This window comes from Pan troglodytes, chromosome 18 (assembly GCF_028858775.2).
Source record: "Pan troglodytes isolate AG18354 chromosome 18, NHGRI_mPanTro3-v2.0_pri, whole genome shotgun sequence".
Taxonomy (NCBI): domain Eukaryota; kingdom Metazoa; phylum Chordata; class Mammalia; order Primates; family Hominidae; genus Pan; species Pan troglodytes.
Window position 1 is genome coordinate 7,040,734 of NC_072416.2, and position 16,470 is coordinate 7,057,203.

The 16,470-nt window shown below is 54.7% G+C and overlaps 2 protein-coding genes across 2 annotated transcripts in view; both read right to left on the bottom strand.

The window, feature by feature from the left end:
* The window catches only part of CORO7-PAM16 (CORO7-PAM16 readthrough), a 77,481-nt gene that overhangs the window by 53,212 nt on the left and 7,799 nt on the right, over positions 1 to 16,470 (bottom strand). The window contains 4 exon segments of the mRNA NM_001347979.1: positions 3,315 to 3,365; positions 13,509 to 13,585; positions 15,515 to 15,698; positions 16,195 to 16,265. Of these exon segments, the coding sequence (NP_001334908.1) occupies positions 3,315 to 3,365; positions 13,509 to 13,585; positions 15,515 to 15,698; positions 16,195 to 16,265 (383 nt within the window).
* Positions 1 to 16,470, bottom strand: part of CORO7 (coronin 7) — a 61,826-nt gene that overhangs the window by 37,557 nt on the left and 7,799 nt on the right. Inside the window, 4 exon segments of the mRNA NM_001347980.1 lie at positions 3,315 to 3,365; positions 13,509 to 13,585; positions 15,515 to 15,698; positions 16,195 to 16,265. Of these exon segments, the coding sequence (NP_001334909.1) occupies positions 3,315 to 3,365; positions 13,509 to 13,585; positions 15,515 to 15,698; positions 16,195 to 16,265 (383 nt within the window).

The following is a 16,470-nucleotide window of genomic DNA, read 5'->3' on the forward strand; positions in this document are numbered from 1 at the left end:
AGGATGGTTCCAGGAGCAGCCCTGGCTCCTTGCTGGGGTGAGGGCACCTGCTTCAATAGTAAGACCCCCCACTTACCCCCTTCCCTCCTCTGAGGTTCACCACCCCCCACTGGCCTGTCTCATGCACTGAGATTCCTAGAGGGCTCAATCCGGGGCCCCCTCCCGCCCAGACAAGGGTTCTGAGGCCTCAACACTCATTTGGGGCTGCCACTTTCCCAGAACAGCCTGGGCTCCAGGGCCTCACCCAGCCCCAGCTGGGCCGGTTGTAAAGGGAAGGGGCGGCAGTGGGGGTCCTGGGGGTTCTGCAACCAGAGGGGCGAGCCTGCCTCTGTCACCCTGAGGTGGGACCATGAAGAAGCCACAGAACCATCCGACTCTCGGGGTCTGCACCTCCGAGGAAGTGGAATATGCCAAGTGCCTGGCGCATAACAAAGGGTCATACATGCAGTATAAGAACCAAGCATGGGTGTGAGGAGGAGCCTCCCCAGGGTCCCCTGCTCAAAGCTCACGCCTGAGGCAGGGCTCCAACAAGACAGTGGAGGGCGGACTCCCTGGCCCACTCTGGGCTCCGGGATAGCACCAGGGCTCAGGTGGGGTGGGACCCACAGAGGACAGAGGTTGGATGGAGGGCAGGCGGCCCCGCTCCCTGACCCCCAGCCACACCCCACTAGGCAGGAAGGAGGATTGCCAGAGAAGGAGCTCCCAGAAGGCCTCTCCCTCGAGCCGGCCCCTCGGCTCACACCGGCCCTGGCTGCCAGCAGCGGTTTTCCTAATAGAAGCCAGGTGTGGGCCAGATGCCCTGGGCGGAAGTGGGGGGCAGGGCCACACGGAGAGCGGCATTCCAGGCCTGCTGCCCCCGCACCAGGGCCCGAGCACAGGCCCCAGCCAGCAGCTGGAAGGGGTGGGAGCCACCCACGCTCTTCCCAGGTCTCCTCGCCCCAAAGCCCCGCAGGGGGGCTCCCTCCAGAACCAGATCCTCTCCCTCTCTCTTCGAGGAGCTGGGAGCCCCTTGGATAGCAGCCACTCTATCCCCACCTCGGCATCAGTCACCGCCCCCAGCCCTGCTGGAAGAGGAGGGGAGAGGAGGAGGAAGGCTGGAAAGAGGGGGCGGAGGAGGGGAGAATAGGAAGAATCACGTGGGCCCAGTGAGCTGGCTCAGAGCCATGCCCGGTAGGGGTAGGTCGGGGGCAGAAGCATAGGTGCCCCAGCAGTGCCCTGGGTTCTGGAGAGGAGAGTGCAACCTGAGAAAGTGAAGGGGGCCGGGGGAAGCCTCCGTGGCACCTTCAAGCTGAGCCTGGGCCCCGCTTTCTGGGCAAAGGCTTGGAGGTCAAAGAAAGCTACCTAGTGAGGATACCGTACACACCCACACTGTCTTGAGATGCAGACAGCCACCATCTACCAGGCCCAGGTCCCACATGATGAAGAGGTCAGCCAGCCTCACCAGCAAGTATGACCAGGGTGTGGCCAAAACCACCCTGCCTGGCTAGTTTCACTGCTTAAATGGGAGTCCTCTCGGTCTTCAGCTGGACAAAAGTGGAACTGACTGTACCGTTTGGACTAAAAAGTTGCAATCTTCCATGTGACTGGGTTTCTCTCCTGAGTCTTGTGTGTGTAGGGGGCTCTGGGGCTCCGGGCTACCACTAGTTTGGTTTGGGCTGGTGGTTTGCCCTTGACCCCGGGTGGGGAAAACGTCCTAGAAATGGGGAGGGGGTATCTATGATGGGCCTAGGTCTTTGCTGGGGAGCTCCTCTCCTGAGCTAACAGTAGGACCCTAAACTTCACCTTCCTCAGGGAATAAGCCTCCTCAGCTTCTAGAAAGTTCTTTTTAGAAATGTAAATCCATGGCCAGGCGCGGTAGCTCACGTCTGTAATCCCAGCACTTTGGCAGGCCGAGGAGGGTGGATCACAAGGTCAGGAGTTCGAGACCAGCCTGACCAACATGGTGAAACCCCGTCTCCACTAAAAATACAAAAAAATTAGCCGGGCGTGGTGGCGGGCACCTGTAGTTCCAGCTACACAGGAGGCTGAGGCAGTAAAATCACTTGAGCCTAGGAGGCGGAGTTTCCAGCGAGCCGAGATTGCGCCACTGCCCTCCAGCCTGGGTGAAAGAGCAAGACTCCATCTCCCCACCCAAAAAAAGAAATGTAAATCTACTCATCGCACTTCCTGCTTAAAACTCCCTAATGGCGGCCGGACACGGTGGCTCAGGCCTGTAATCCCAGCACTTTAGGAGGCCAAGGCGGGAGGATCACGAGGGCAGGAGATCGAGACCATCCTGGCTAACATGGTGAAACCTAGTCTCTACTAAAAATACAAAAACAAAAATAGCCGGGCGTGGTGGCGGTCGCCTGTAGTCCCAGCTACTCGGGAGGCTGAGGTGAGAGAATGGTGTGAACCCAGGAGGCGGAACTTGCAGTGAGCCGAGATCACAACGCTACACTCCAGCCTGGGCGACAGAGCGAGACTCCGTCTCAAAAAAAAAAGAAAAAACAACTCTCTAATGGCTTCCCACAGCCCAGGTGACCATGGGCCCGTATCCCCCAGCGCCCCTTGCGCAGACCCCTCAGACAAGCCCGTCCTCCTTCAGGCCATCTATGTCTGCCCCCTTGGCATTACTCAGGCCTCTGCTCCCGGGCCAGTTACTCAGGGAAGCACTAAACCAGCCCAGCAAGAGAAGCCCCCAGCAACTACCTGCCTAGCACAGGCAATGTTTACGGAGCCAGACACAGGGCCCTGTCCCAGGGTTGTTGCTCCTGCCTACAAGGTCTCTGTAGGGCAAATGAACGGTGTCCCAGTGGCTGGACGCCTGCAGCGTGAGCCAGGTCCCAGCTTCCCCGCTCGGAACTGAAATGGCCACGCACACTCCATGCACAGACACAAACCAGAACACGCTCAGTCCCTGGACCCTGTACGTTTTGACAGGTCCTACCCAGGGTCTTCCTGCAGAGCACAGGGGTTGTTTCTTTTTGGCTCCTCTGCAGCTGGTCTCTGCTGACCGTGCCAGGGTGAAGGTCTCAAAGGAAGGAAGTGGGAATCTCAGATCGTGGCCTGAAGCCACACGATGGCCTCCGTGGAGAGCCTGGGGGAAGCTTAGCTTCTGCCACCCGGTGATCAAAGCCAGGCCCTCCCAGGACCCACAACACACTTTACAAGAAGAGCTCCCAGCAGTGGTGGTCCACCTCCTGGGGACCCCTGGTGCTGCAGAACATGTCTGCCAGGACCCCAGGCCTGCCCCTACCTCCACCTGCTAGAACCACTGGGTCCTCAGCCTCAGTGGAGGCTTCAACCCACCCCAGCTTGCCCACACAACTCACCTGAGAGGCCTGCGGCTTTGTTCTGGGGTCAAAGATCCGCAGCTGCTTGTCCTGGAAAAGCAGAGAGGAGGAAACAACTTGCGATTAGGGCTGGAGGGTCCCTGGAAGCCAGCCTGCCCCCCTCACCTCCCAACCCCCAGCTCTGAGCAGCCCATCCCCAGCACGCAGGGCTGCCATCACACACCAGGGCATCCCTCCTCAGCCCTGTTCCTCCTCCTCAGCACAGCAGCAACCACCACCCAGTCCCCCAGGTTTCTGTGAGGAGCGTTCAGCTTCCTGAGACCTACTCAGTGAGGAGTGTTCAGCTTCCTGAGACCTGCTCCACGTCAGGCATCCCAGACACTCGACCCCTCCTACTCTTCCAACTACCCTATGAAGTGGTACTATCACCATGATCCCTCATAGACAGACAAACGGAGGTCCAGAACCAAACTCTAGGCTGTCAGCGCCCCACACATGCTCAGCCCTGTACTAGGCCCAGCCTGGAGAGGCTCATATGATGACCTCATTTCTGCACTTACAGAATTTAGCACTAACCAGGAAGACGAGCTTACACCTCCGAACCATCCATTCGGCAGTTATTGATTCAGATTATCCAAAGGGAGGGTGGAAACAGACAAAAAGCAGAAAAAAATGTACTTAAATAAAGCACTCATGCTTTGTATAGACTTTCTTTCTGTGGAACAATGTGTGTGTGTGTGCATGCACACGTGTGTGTGTGTGTGTGTGTGTGTGTGTGTGTGTGTGTACACAAACATTCATGCATAAAGAACCAGGGCACAATCTGTATCCACTACTACAGGCTGGGCCATAATAATTTTTTTTTTTTTTTTTGAGACAGAGTTTTGCTCTGTCACCCACGCTGGAGTGCAATGGTGCAATCTTGGCTCACTGCAACCTCTGCCTCCCTGGTTCAAGCGATTCTCCTGCCTTAGCCTCCCGAGTAGCTGGGATTACAGGCGCCCACCACCACATCTGGGTAATTTTTGTATTTTTGGTAGAGATGGGGTTTCACCATGTTGGCAGGCCGGTCTCAAACTCCTGACCTCAGGTGATCCGCCCGCCTCGGCCTCCCAAAATGCTGGGATTACAGGCGTGAGCCACCATGTTTGGCCATAATAAATTAAGTGCAAAAAGGAAGTTGTAGAATAACATGGCATAGTGTTATTCTACTGTGGTAAAAATCAACAAAAATCTCCATTTGTGTGACCACGATCCTGTTTGTTTTTATTGATACCCAACTATCATACAGCCCATACATTTTACAAGTTTGCTGAGCAAGGAGAAAGGTCTGGACTAACACAGGCCTGTGTGCTAATGCTAGGTATCAAGGGTGGGGAAGATGGGGGCTGGTTAACTTTTCCTTTTTACATCTTGGCACAGGTCTATTTTGTTTCATTCAGCACAGATTCCTGTTTTCATATTTTGAAAAACAGTAAACAACTGGAATTTGAAATGAAAAACACCACCAGCCAGGCATGGTGGCTCACGCCTGTAATCCCAGCACTTTGCGAGGCTGAGGTGGGTGGATCACCTGAGGTCAGGAGTTTGAGACTAGTCTGGTCAACATGGTGAAACCCCGTTTCTACTGAAAATAAAAAAATTAGCCGGGCATGGTGGCAGGCGCCTGTAATCCCAGCTACTCAGGGGGCGGAGGCAGGAGAATCGCTTGAACCTGGGAGACAGGGGTTGCAGTGAGCTGAGATTGCACCACTGCACTCCAGCCTGGGCAACAGAGTGAGACTCCATTTCAAAAAAAAAAAAAAGAAAGAAAGAAAAACAACATCATTTGCACCAGTACAGATAAAAAAAACTTGAAATACTCATGCTCCTCAACATACAATGGAGTTACATCCCAATAAACCCGTCTTAAATTGAAAATATAGTAAGTATGGCCAGGAGAGGTGGTTCATACTGGTAATCCCAGCACTCTGGGAGGCTGAAGCGGCAGATCACTTGAGGTCAGGAGTTCGAGACCAGTCTGGCCAATAAGGTGAAACCTCGTCTCTACCAAAAATACAAAAATTAACCGGGCATGGTGGCACGCACCTGTAATCCCAGCTACTCGGGAGGCTGAGTCAGGAGAATCACTTGAACCTGGGAGACGGAGGTTGCAATGAGCTTGCAGTGAACCGAGATCGTGCCACTACACTCCAGCCTGGGAAACAGACTGAGACTCCGTCTAAAAAAAAAACAAAAAAGCTGCCATAGGCCAGGCACAGTGGGTCCTGCCTGTAATCCCAACACTTTGGGAGGCCAAAGTGGAAGAATCACTTGAGCCCAGGAATTTGAGACCAGCCTGAGCAATACGGCAAAGTCCATCAATGGACATTTCTCTCTTTTTGTATTTGTTTTTGTTTTTGAGATGGAGTTTCATTCTTGTCACCCAGGCTGGAGTGCAGTGGTGCGATCTCGGCTCACTGCAACCTCTGCCTCCCGGGTTCAAGCGATTCTCCTGCCTCAGCCTCCCGAGTAGCTGGGATTACAGGTGCACGCCACCACGCCAGGCTAATTTTTTGTATTTTTACTAGAGTCGGGGTTTTGCCATGTTGGACAGGCTGGTGTCGAACTCCTGACCTCAGGTAATCTGCCTGCCTTGGCCTCCCAAAGTGCTGGGATTACAGGTGTGAGTCACTGTGCCTAGCCTTTTTTGTTTGTTTGTTTTTGAGACAGAGTCTCGCTCTGTTGCCCAGGCCCAAGTGCAGCAGTGCAATCACAGCTCACTGCAAATCAACCTCCTGGACTAAAGCAATCCTCCCACCTCAGCTTCCCAAGTATCTGGGACCACAGGCACAAGCCACCAGGCCCTGCTAATGTTTTAATTTTTCTTTCGTAGAGATGAGGTCTCACTATCTTGAGCAGGCTGGTTTTGAACTCCTGGCCTCCAGTAATCCTTCTGCCTCAGCCTCCCAAAGTGCTGGGATTACAGGTGTGAGCCACCAGGCCTGGTTTGAATATACATTTTAAAAATATATATATAGAAATGGCCAAAAAGCGTATGAAAATATGTTCAATATCACTAACCATTAGAGAAACACAAATCCAAACCACAGTAAGATATCCCCTGACACCCATTAGGATGCCTATTACATTTTTAAAAATAGCAAGTATCAGGCCGGGCGCGGTGGCTCACGCCTGTAATCCCAGCACTTTGCGAAGCCAAGGCTGGGGGGAATCACTTGCGGTAAGGAGCTCGAGACGAGCCTGGCCAACATGGTGAAACCCTGTCTCTACTAAAAATACAAAAATTAGCCGGGCGTAGTGGCGTGCACCTGTAATACCAGCTACTCGGGAGGCTGAGGCAGGAGAATTGCTTGAACTCAGGAGGTGGAGGTTGCAGTGAACCGAGATCATGCCATTGCACTCCAGCCTGGGCAACAGAGCAAGACTCTATCTCAAAAAAAAAAAAAAAAAAATTGCAAGGCTGGGCGTGGTGGCTCACACCTGTAATCCCAGCACTTTGGGAGGCCAAGGCGGGCGGATCACAAGGTCAGGAGTTCAAGACCAGTGTGGCCAACATAGTGAAACTCCGTCTCTACTAAAAATACAAAAATTAGCTGGGTTTGGTGGTGTGAGACTGTGTTCCCAGCTACTGGGGAGGCTGAGGCAGGAGAATCGCATGAACCCAGGAGGCGGGGGTTGCAGTGAGCTGAGATGGCGCCATTGCACTCCAGCCCGGGTGACAGTGCGAGACTCCGTCTCAAAAAAAAAAAAAAAAAAACCAACTGTTGGTGGGTACGTGAAGTTAGAACCCTTGCACACTGTTGATGGGATTGTAAAATGGTGCAACTGCTATGGAAAACAGTATGGCAGTTCCTCAAAAAATTAAAAATAGACCTAGCATGTCTTCCAGCAACCCCACTTCTGGGTACATATCCAAAAGAACTGAAAGCAGGCCATGAAGAGATATTTGCACACCCATGTTCATAGCAGCACTACTCGCAATAGCCAAGAAGTGGAAACAACCCAAGATCTACTGATGGATAAATGGATAAACAAAATGTGGTCTGCGCATACTATGCAGCCTTCAAAGTCAAGGAAATCCTACTGCACGCCACGAGTAACCCTTGACGATGCAGCATTTCATTATGCTCAGAGAAATAAGTCAGCCCCAAAAGAGCAAATAGTATATGATTCCACTTATGTGGGGCATCTAAAGTAGTCAAATTATAGACACAGAAAATTATAGACACAGAAAGTGGAATGGCAATTCCTAGGGGCTGGGAGGTAGGGCAAAGGGGAACTGCTGTTTAATGGGTATAGAGTTTCAGTTCTGCAAGATGAGAAAATTCTCAAATCTGTTTCACAACAGTGTAAATATACTTAACACTACTGAATTGTACACTTAAAAATGGTTAAGATGGTGAATTTTGGCACTTTGGGAGGTCAAGGCGGGAGGATCATTTGAGCCCAGGAGTTTGAGACCAGCCTAGGCAACACAGTGAGATCCCTGTCGCTACAGAAAATTTAAAAAGTAGCTGGGCGTGGTGGCATGTGCTAGTAGTCCCAGCTACTCAGGAGTCTGAGGTAGAAGGACTGCTTGAGCCTTGGAGTTTGAGGCTGCAGCAAGCTAAAAAAAAAAGAAGAAGGTAAATTTTATGATATGTGTTTTCTTACCACAATTTAAAAAAATAGCTATTAGCCCACAAAAATACATTGCTAAGTTAAAGAAGCCAATCTGAAAAGCTACATACTACATACCATATAATTCCAACTATATGACATTCTGGAAAAGTCCAATATACAGACAATGAAAAGATCAGTGCTTGGCAGTGATCTGGGAGGAGGGAGGAAGGGATGAACAGGTGGAACCCAGGGGATGTTAAGAGCAGTGAAACTATTCCGTATAGTGGTTACATTATGTCATGCATTTGTCACAACCCATAGAACATACAACACAGACTGACCCCTCATGTAAACTGTGAGCTTTAGTTAATAATAATGTATCAGGCTAGGTATGGTGGCTCAGGCCTATAATCCCAGCACTTCGGGAGGCTGAGGTGGGTGGATCACTTGAGGTCAGAAGTTTGAGACCAGCCTGGTCAACAAGGTGAAACCCCATCTCTAAAAATACAAAAAAATTAGGCCAGGCATGGTGGTTCACACCTGTAATCCCAGCACTTTGGGAGGCCAAGGTGGGTGGATCACCTGAGGTCAGGAGTTCGAGATCAGCCTGACCAACATGGAGAAACCCCGTCTCTACTAAAAATACAAAATTAGCTGGGTGTGGTGGCCCATGCCTGTAATCCCAGCTACTCGGGAGGGGGAGGCAGGAGAATCACTTGAATCTGGGAGGCGGAGGTTGCGGTGAGCTGAGATCGTGCCATTGCGCTCCAGCCTGGGCAACAAGAGTGAGACTCTGTCTCAAAAACAAAAACAAAAACAAAAAAACAAAAAAGTAGCCAGGTGTGGTGGCACATGCCTGTAGTCCTAACTACACGGGAGGCTGAGGCATGAGAATCACTTGAACCCGGAAGGTGGAGATTGCAGTGAGCTGAGATCGTGCCAATGCACTCCAGCAGTGCAATAATAATAATAATAATAATAATGTTTACCATTGGTTCCTCAATTGAAACAACGTACCACACTCACGCAGGATATTCATCACAGACACTGGGGGAGGAGGTAAGGAATACGGAAAATCCTTGTACAACTTGCTCACTTTTTCTGTAAACTTAAAACTGTTCTCGAAAATAGTCCATCAACTAAAACAACCCAAAAAGAAATGCAGGGGAAAACCAAGTGAATTCCCGCTCCATGTGCAGCCCCTCCCTGAGAGATGAGTAGCCTCCCTGCTACTACCAAGCTCCAGGCTAAGTGCTGGACTCTGGGGCCTGGAGGTTGTCACAGGAAACCGCGGGGAAGAACTTAGACCTGGTCATGGAAGGACAAACAGAGCTTGTGCTGGGAAGGCAAAGGCATTCGAGGAAGGTAAAATAGCATGAGCAAAGAGGTGGAGAAAGGAACTTGCTGGTGTGTGGCGTTGGGGGAGGAGAGGCCACGTGAGGAGGCAGATGGTGGGAACCAAGGGGGCCGTGGGCACACGCATGGCTGGCAGAGGCGGGGGCCTGTCTGGAGAGGGCCTCAAAAGCCAGGTCTCCCTGGTCTGCCTCGGCAGGGCCCTGGTTTTATGCCGCTCCTGGCAAAGCCCTGTCAGCTGCAGTTTACCAAGCACCTGCTACGTGCCAGGCGGGCACCAGGTACAGTCCAGGGACTGGCTCTTAAAACTCCACTACTCCACACCTCGGATTCAGAGGGATGGCGAGGGACAGAGAGAGGAGGATGAGAGACAGAAGACAGAGACCAGAGAGAGAACAGCGAGGGACAGCAAGGGATGAGAGAGGACAGAGTGGGACAGAAACAGAGGACAATGACAGAGCGGGCCAGAGAGAGCAAGTAGAGATCAAGGACAGATACAGGGGACAGCAGGAGACAGGCAGGACACGAGCGACAGCAAGCGACAGAGGCTCTCAGGAGATGAAGGGCAGGACACGACATCCAGCAGTCAGGGCTGCTCCTGCCCCACAGAGGTGCAGAGACCGACAGCCCGAGTCCAGATGCCAACACCACCACTGACCAGCTATGACGTGGGCAAGCCCCCGAGCCCCCTATGGTTTCTTTTTTTCTTTTTTTTTTTTTGAGGTTTTTGTTTGTTTGTTTGTTTGTTTTGAGACAGAGTCTTGCTCTGTCGCCCAGGCTGGAGTGCAATGGCGTGATCTCGGCTCACTGCAACCTCCACCTCCCAGGTTCAAGTTATTCTCTTGCCACAGCCTCCCAAGTAGCTGCGATTACAGGTGCATGCCACCATGCCTGGCTAATTTTTGTATTTTTAGTAGAGGAGGGGTTTCACTATGTTGGCCAGGCTGGTCTTGAGCTCCTTACCTCAGGTGATCCGCCTGCTTGGCCTCCCAAAGTGCTGGGATTACAGGCGTGAGCCACTGCACCCGGCCAGTTTTTTTTTTTTGTTGTTGTTGTTTTTTAAGAGAGAGGGTCTTGCTCCATCGCCCAGGCCGGAGTGAAGTGGCTCAATCCGAGCTCACTTCAGCCTCGAACTCCTGGGCTCAAGCAATCTTCCTGCCTCAGCCTGGGACCACAGGCGCGTGCCACCATGCCTGTCTAATGTTTGCATTTTTTTTGTAGACATGGGGTTTCACCATGTTGCCCGGGCTGATCTTGAACTCCTGGGCTCAAGTGATCCTCCCACCTCGTCCTCCCAAAGTGCTGGGATGACAGGCGTGAGCCAGCGACCGGCCACCCGCCCAGCCCTGTGAACTGTGAGGATGCGGACAGTGCCACCCCTGGGCAGGGCTGGGCGCTGGGGCTAAGGGCGGAACTCACAGCACACACTCCATGAGGGCAGCTGGGCCACCCTCATGGAGGAGTTTAACGCGGGGTCCAAACCAGGGTTCAGAGTGGGCACTGAGGCTGCTCTGGCTCAGCGGAGAGGAACTGGGCTGCAGAGGCCGCGTCCTCCCCGGCTCATCAGGCTCAACCATGCCGGGAGTCAGGAGCGCAGCAGGCCGCAATGGGCCATCCGTGAGGAGAGCGCGCCCCCTAGCGGCCTCCTGCCCCTTCTCTCCCAGCTCGGGAGGCCCCTTCACCCAGTGGGAGTAGCTGAGAGGGAGCAGGAGGGGGCTTTGGTGGTCCTGGGAGGCAGACCTGCTCACACAGAGGCAGGACAGGAGTGGAAGCCAGGGGCACGGAGGCTTCCCCGCCAGGAAGGAGATGGGGCGGGGGTGGGGGCACACTCTGGTGGAAAGTCCCATGACCCCCCACCCCATCCCCATCAGGCAGCCCGTGGCATGAGCAGCTCCAGTGCATAAACCCAGAGCCAGGTGCGGCTGCAAAGAGGGGCTCAGGCTCGCTCCTGGTGTGGGGTGGGCCCATCCAGCAGCTCCAGCCACAGCTCAGGACAAGCCCTCGCTCTCTGCACACTCATGGGCATCACTGGCTGCCCTACTACAGTCAGGCCGCCCCCCACTCCCGGCTCCATACTGCCAGGGTTTCCAGTGTAGGATGCCCCCACCAGGACCCCGATGTACTCCCTTTACAGCAAAAGAAGGCGGCAGCCGACCCAGGGCTGAGGTACCCATTGGCCCTAGACTGTGCTGACAGGTGCGGCTTGGAGGCGATGCTGCGTCCCCGCAGGCGGAATTCCTAGGTCCAGGAACCAGGGAAGGAGGGGGAGTCGTTCCACTAAGCATCACTCCCACGACCCACTTAGGAAATGTGTGCTTCTCGTCCCTGCAACTTTAAGCTCTGGGTTTAGCGGGGGAAAACACATCCACTGGGGAAGCAGCAGGAGCTCCTCCGTACTGTGACTCCTATGACTCTTCCTGCAAGACACCAGTAAGCAAGGAGAAGAGTGGCCAAGCCGGTGGCCCATGGGGCTGCTCACTGTCCTTCCCTACACAACTGTGATGGTAAATAGGGCTCGGACCCCCAGGAGGAGGGCCTGGACCACCACACCTGTGACAGAGGGGCAGAGACAGTTTCTCAAAGAAAGATGTCACGGTCCCAAGGCAGCCATCCCTGAGTCCTGCTGAGACTACCCAGGCCATCCCCTCTGCCTGGGACGCCCGTCCCCTCCTTCTCAGCCAGGGCTCATCCCTCAAGGACCGGCCTCGAGCTCACTCTGCCTGGGAAGCCGTCCCCAGCAGGGTTAGGTCAAAGCACGCATACCAGGTCTCCCCAGAAGAGGCTCCCTGGGGGCCTTATTGGCCCCCAGAGCTTAGGCCAGTCTCTCAGGACTCTCTGCTCGACGCACACCACAGAGGAAAAACTGATCAAGACTGGGAGATGCGGCTTCCACAAAAGCAGAGTACAGAAAAGAAAGTTAGACTAGGGTCCCTCCAAGTATGCAGAGCCCTGGGGCGGGATGCTCAGGTCTGGTAGGCCTCCCTGCCCTGCTAGCTCCTGTTCGGCTCCATTCCCAGGCCTCTCAGCCATTCTTCATGTGTCTTCAGGCTCGGCACACCTCCAGAAGGGCCCTGATGGGTGCCCTCATTCCCAGCAACCCCGACAGGTCTTCAGAGACCCTTGGTGGTACCCACGGCCGCCTCCCTGGGGAAGCCCTTTGGCCCTGGTTTCAGGCTCCAGCCTGGTCCTGGCTTTCCTCCTCCCACCTCCTCCCCTGCAGGCTCTTCTCATCCCCTCCTGGGGGCAGCACTATGCGGTCAGCAAATCAAACAAACCTTTTCACCTGCAGCCGGATTCTGCTCAGAGCCCCTCTGGGCCCAGACTCCACTGACACCTCCAGGTACCGCCGGCAGCTCAGCAAGGCTGCAGTCACCCTGGAGCGGCTCTGCCTAGAACATTCACACCAGGTGCTCCTCTAGCGCCCCCTCTCTGCCACAGCACATCCCCGTCCCAGTGACAGGCCTCTCCTACTGCCTCAGGACCGCCACGCCTCCCACCCAGTCCTTCCCCAACACTTGGCTTCCTCCTCCCAAAGGTCTCCGCCACTCCCGGCAGAGAACAGCTCTCACCTCCCCGCAGGCTGCCACGCATCCCCCTGTAGACACTGCCCCTCCTGCCACACACTGTCCATTTGGTTCCAAATGCGAATCCGCTCCCCTCACTGCACCACCTGCCCTACTCTGGCCTTTAACACTTCATTGCCTTCCCATTACCCCTACGGCAACAGGCACAACCCTTACTCACCACCCAGCACCCGCCTGCCCCGCACCTGCCTGTCCTGGCCCCGATCCCTGCCTTAGGCCACGCGTCCCTGGCCTGTCCAACCAGCTCAAAGCACCATGTCCCTCTTGCAGAGCCCAGGTCACGGGTCCTCTTGTCTGTACTGTCCACGACGGAAGTCACCTCCCCAGCAACTGGGGCCTGGCCCAGCACCTGCGGCCGAATGCTGCTTAACAAGAGTGTTGCAGAAAGGCTGGCGGTTCAGACAGACCAGACGGGCGGCCAGACGAGGCTGCCTGAGGGTGGCGACATTAGGGCGCAAACCAGGGACCAGCGTGGGTTCTCATCTGACAGGGGCCTAGGCAAGGTAGGGGCTTCCAGATGTAGGTGAGCGGGGGTGTGAGGAGCAGCTAGGGGGCAGGGCACACAGATGACCATCCTGACCTCAGTGCTCCACTGCCTCCTAAACAAGAAGCCTGGAAGGCCCAGCCCAGGGGGTCCCAGCCCAGGAGGCCTGCACAGAGCCCCACAGGGAATCCCCACCTGCCTGCTCACCTTGCACGCCGTGCCCACCAGGGCTCCATCTCGGCTCCAGACGGCGCTCTGCACCAGGTCCCCATGGGCTGCCAGCTCTGCAGAGAAGCAGTCACAGTCAGGTCCCGGGCAGTGAGGGCACCAGGGAAGTGGGTGGGGGCGGGCCTTGCTGGGGGGAACTCCCAGAGCAAAGGCAGCAGCTACGAGGGTCCTTTTCAGCCAAGGGGGCAAGGGCAGCAGCTTCTCCCAGACAGGCTTCCCCTGCACCACAGGCTGCTTCCTTCACCCCATCTTTGTGCAGCCGTACATCACTCAACTACCTTCCGAGACTTCCCGCTCCTGGCCTGGCTCTCTCATCCCTCCCAGGCTCACTTCCAACATAGCTCCCCCCAACAGGGTCACTCCTGCCCTAAGCCTCTATTCCTGCCATCTATACTCTCCCTCGCTAGTGTGAGGTCTTAAAATACTTCTCTACATTCTCTGCAACTCCTGTTCCAGGTTAAATTGTGCTCCCCTAAAAAGATGGTGAAGTCCTAACCCCCACTACTTTTCAGAGGCTTGCTCTGTCACCCAGGCTGGAGTGCAGTGGTGCAATCTCAGCTCACTGCAATCTCCGCCTCTTGGGTTCCAGCAATTCTCCTGCCTCAGCTTCCCAGGTAGCTGGGATTATAGGCACCTGCCACCATGCCCAGCTAATTTTTGTATTTTTAGCAGGGACGGAATTTCACCATGTTGGCCAGGCTGGTCTCGAACTCCTAACCTCAAGTGATCCGCCCACCTCGGCCTCCCAAAGTGCTGGGATCACAGGCAGGAGCCACCGCGCCCAGCCTATTATTATTTTTTGAGACAGCATCTCACTCTGTTGCCCAGGCTGGAATGCAGTGGTGTGATCACAGCTAACTGCAGCTTTCACCTCCTGGGTTCAAGTAATCCTCCCACCTCAGCCTCTTGAGTACCTGGGACACAGACAGGCACACGCCACCACGCCTGGCTAATTTTTTAATCTTTTGTAGAGATTGTGTCTCACTATGTTGCTCAGACTAATTCTCAAAATATTGGGCTCAAGCGATCCTCCCATTTTGGCGTCCCAAAGTGCTGGGATTACAGGTGTGCGCCACGACGCCCATCCAAGAAGGGTTTTTTTTGGTTTTTTTGTTTTTTGTTTTGAGATGGAGTCTTGCTCTTGTCCCCCAGGGTGGAGTGCAATGGCACGATCTCTCTTCACTCTCCATAGCCACTGCAACCTCTGCCTCCTGGGTTCAGGCAATTCTCCCGCCTCAGCCTCCTGAGTAGCTGGGATTACAGGCACCCGCCACCACACCCAGCTAAGTCTTTGTATTTTTAGTAGAGACGGGGTTTCACTATGTTGGCCAGGCTAGTCTCGAACTCCTGACCTCGTGATCCACCCGCCTTGGCCTCCCAAAGTGCTGGGATTACAGGCGTGAGCCACCGCGCCCGGCCAAAGTTATTTTTTATTTTTATTTTTTTGAGACGGCATCTCACTCTGTCACCCAGGCTGGAGTGCAGTGGCGCAATCTCGGCTCACTGCAACCTCTGCCTCCTGGGTTGGAGCAATACTCTTGCCGTAGCCTTCTGAGTAGCTGGGATTACAGGTGTGTGCCACCACGCCTGGCTAATTTTTGTATATTTAGTAGAGATGGGGTTTTGCCATGTTGGCCAGGCTGGTCTTGAACTCCTGACCTCAGGTGATCCACCTACCTCGGCCTCCCAGAGTGTTGGGATTACAGGCATGAGCCACCGCGCCCGGCCATTATTTTTTTAAATGGAGAAAAACAACAGAAAAAAAAAAAAAAAAACAGCTAAGAGGATGAAACTGATGGCTACGGAGAGCAAAGAGAGATGGGGTGCTTATTACAGCCTCATAGAATCTTAAGACTTTTATACTATGTAAGTGTAAAACTTTGATATCTGTTTTTAAATTTATGTGACTAAACATGCCAACAAAGAAACGGAGTGCTGTCCAGAGTGGGGCTGCCCTGGGAAGGGCAGGCCAGGGTGGCCTGTACCTGTCAGGGGCTGCTGCTTGGCTGCGTCCCAGACCTTCACAGTGGTGCCTGCTGCGCTCACCAGAATGCCATCAGAGGTGGGGTGGAACTGCAGTACCTCCACTGGGAGGTCCTCGGGGCCCAGCACCACCCCGGGTGCTGAGGGCAGGGCCTGGCCAGGCCCTGGCAGTCGCCAGAGTTTTACCTGCAAGAAAGACCAAGTCCGTGAGCACAGGGCTGAGGGCCTCACTGCCTTGAGTCAGCTGCCGTGACCCCAGTGAGGTCCCGTGTTGGAACTAGGCTGCTCCAGGAGACCACACACCTTGGCCTTGGGAGGAGCGCCCACCCGCCTCAGCTTGCTTGGGCCAGGGGCTGCATACCCCACATCCGAGAAAGGAGGGAGGGAATCTCAGCTCCTAGACCACAGGGTGTGGTCCCAGAGTTGGGGAAGTGGCTCTACTGTTTCTGGCAGCGTCCCCACCTGCTGTCCTCGGGCTCCAGGTCAGGTCAGAGCCATGGCTCCAAGCAAGCCCTTGGGAGCCAGTGTGGGACCAGGAATTCAGACCAGCCCCAAAGCCCTGGGGAGTGGGGTGGGGCTGGACTGGGAGGCAGCAGAGCCCTGTGGGGATGGCACTGGGGCTCAGAAGGCCCTGGACTACGGGCTGGGACATAGAGCAGCTCTTCCAACTGGCTCCACTCACCGTCCTGTCAGCCGAGCCTGTGGCCAGGAGGAAGTCATCAAAGGGCGAGAAGTCCAAGTCGGTGACTAGGTCTGTGGGAGAGGAATGGCTGAACCCACCGGAATGTCCTGTTTCCAACCCAGTATGAAGCAAAGCCCAGGGCTTCCGAGGTGACACTTTTGTGCGCACACAGAAACAGGCTGCAAGTCTACAAGGGCCCTCTGGACACCATGGGGGCAAATGCCACAGGCCCCTCCTGCGACATACGTCCCCGAGGGCCCTGCTGACCCAGGGTGG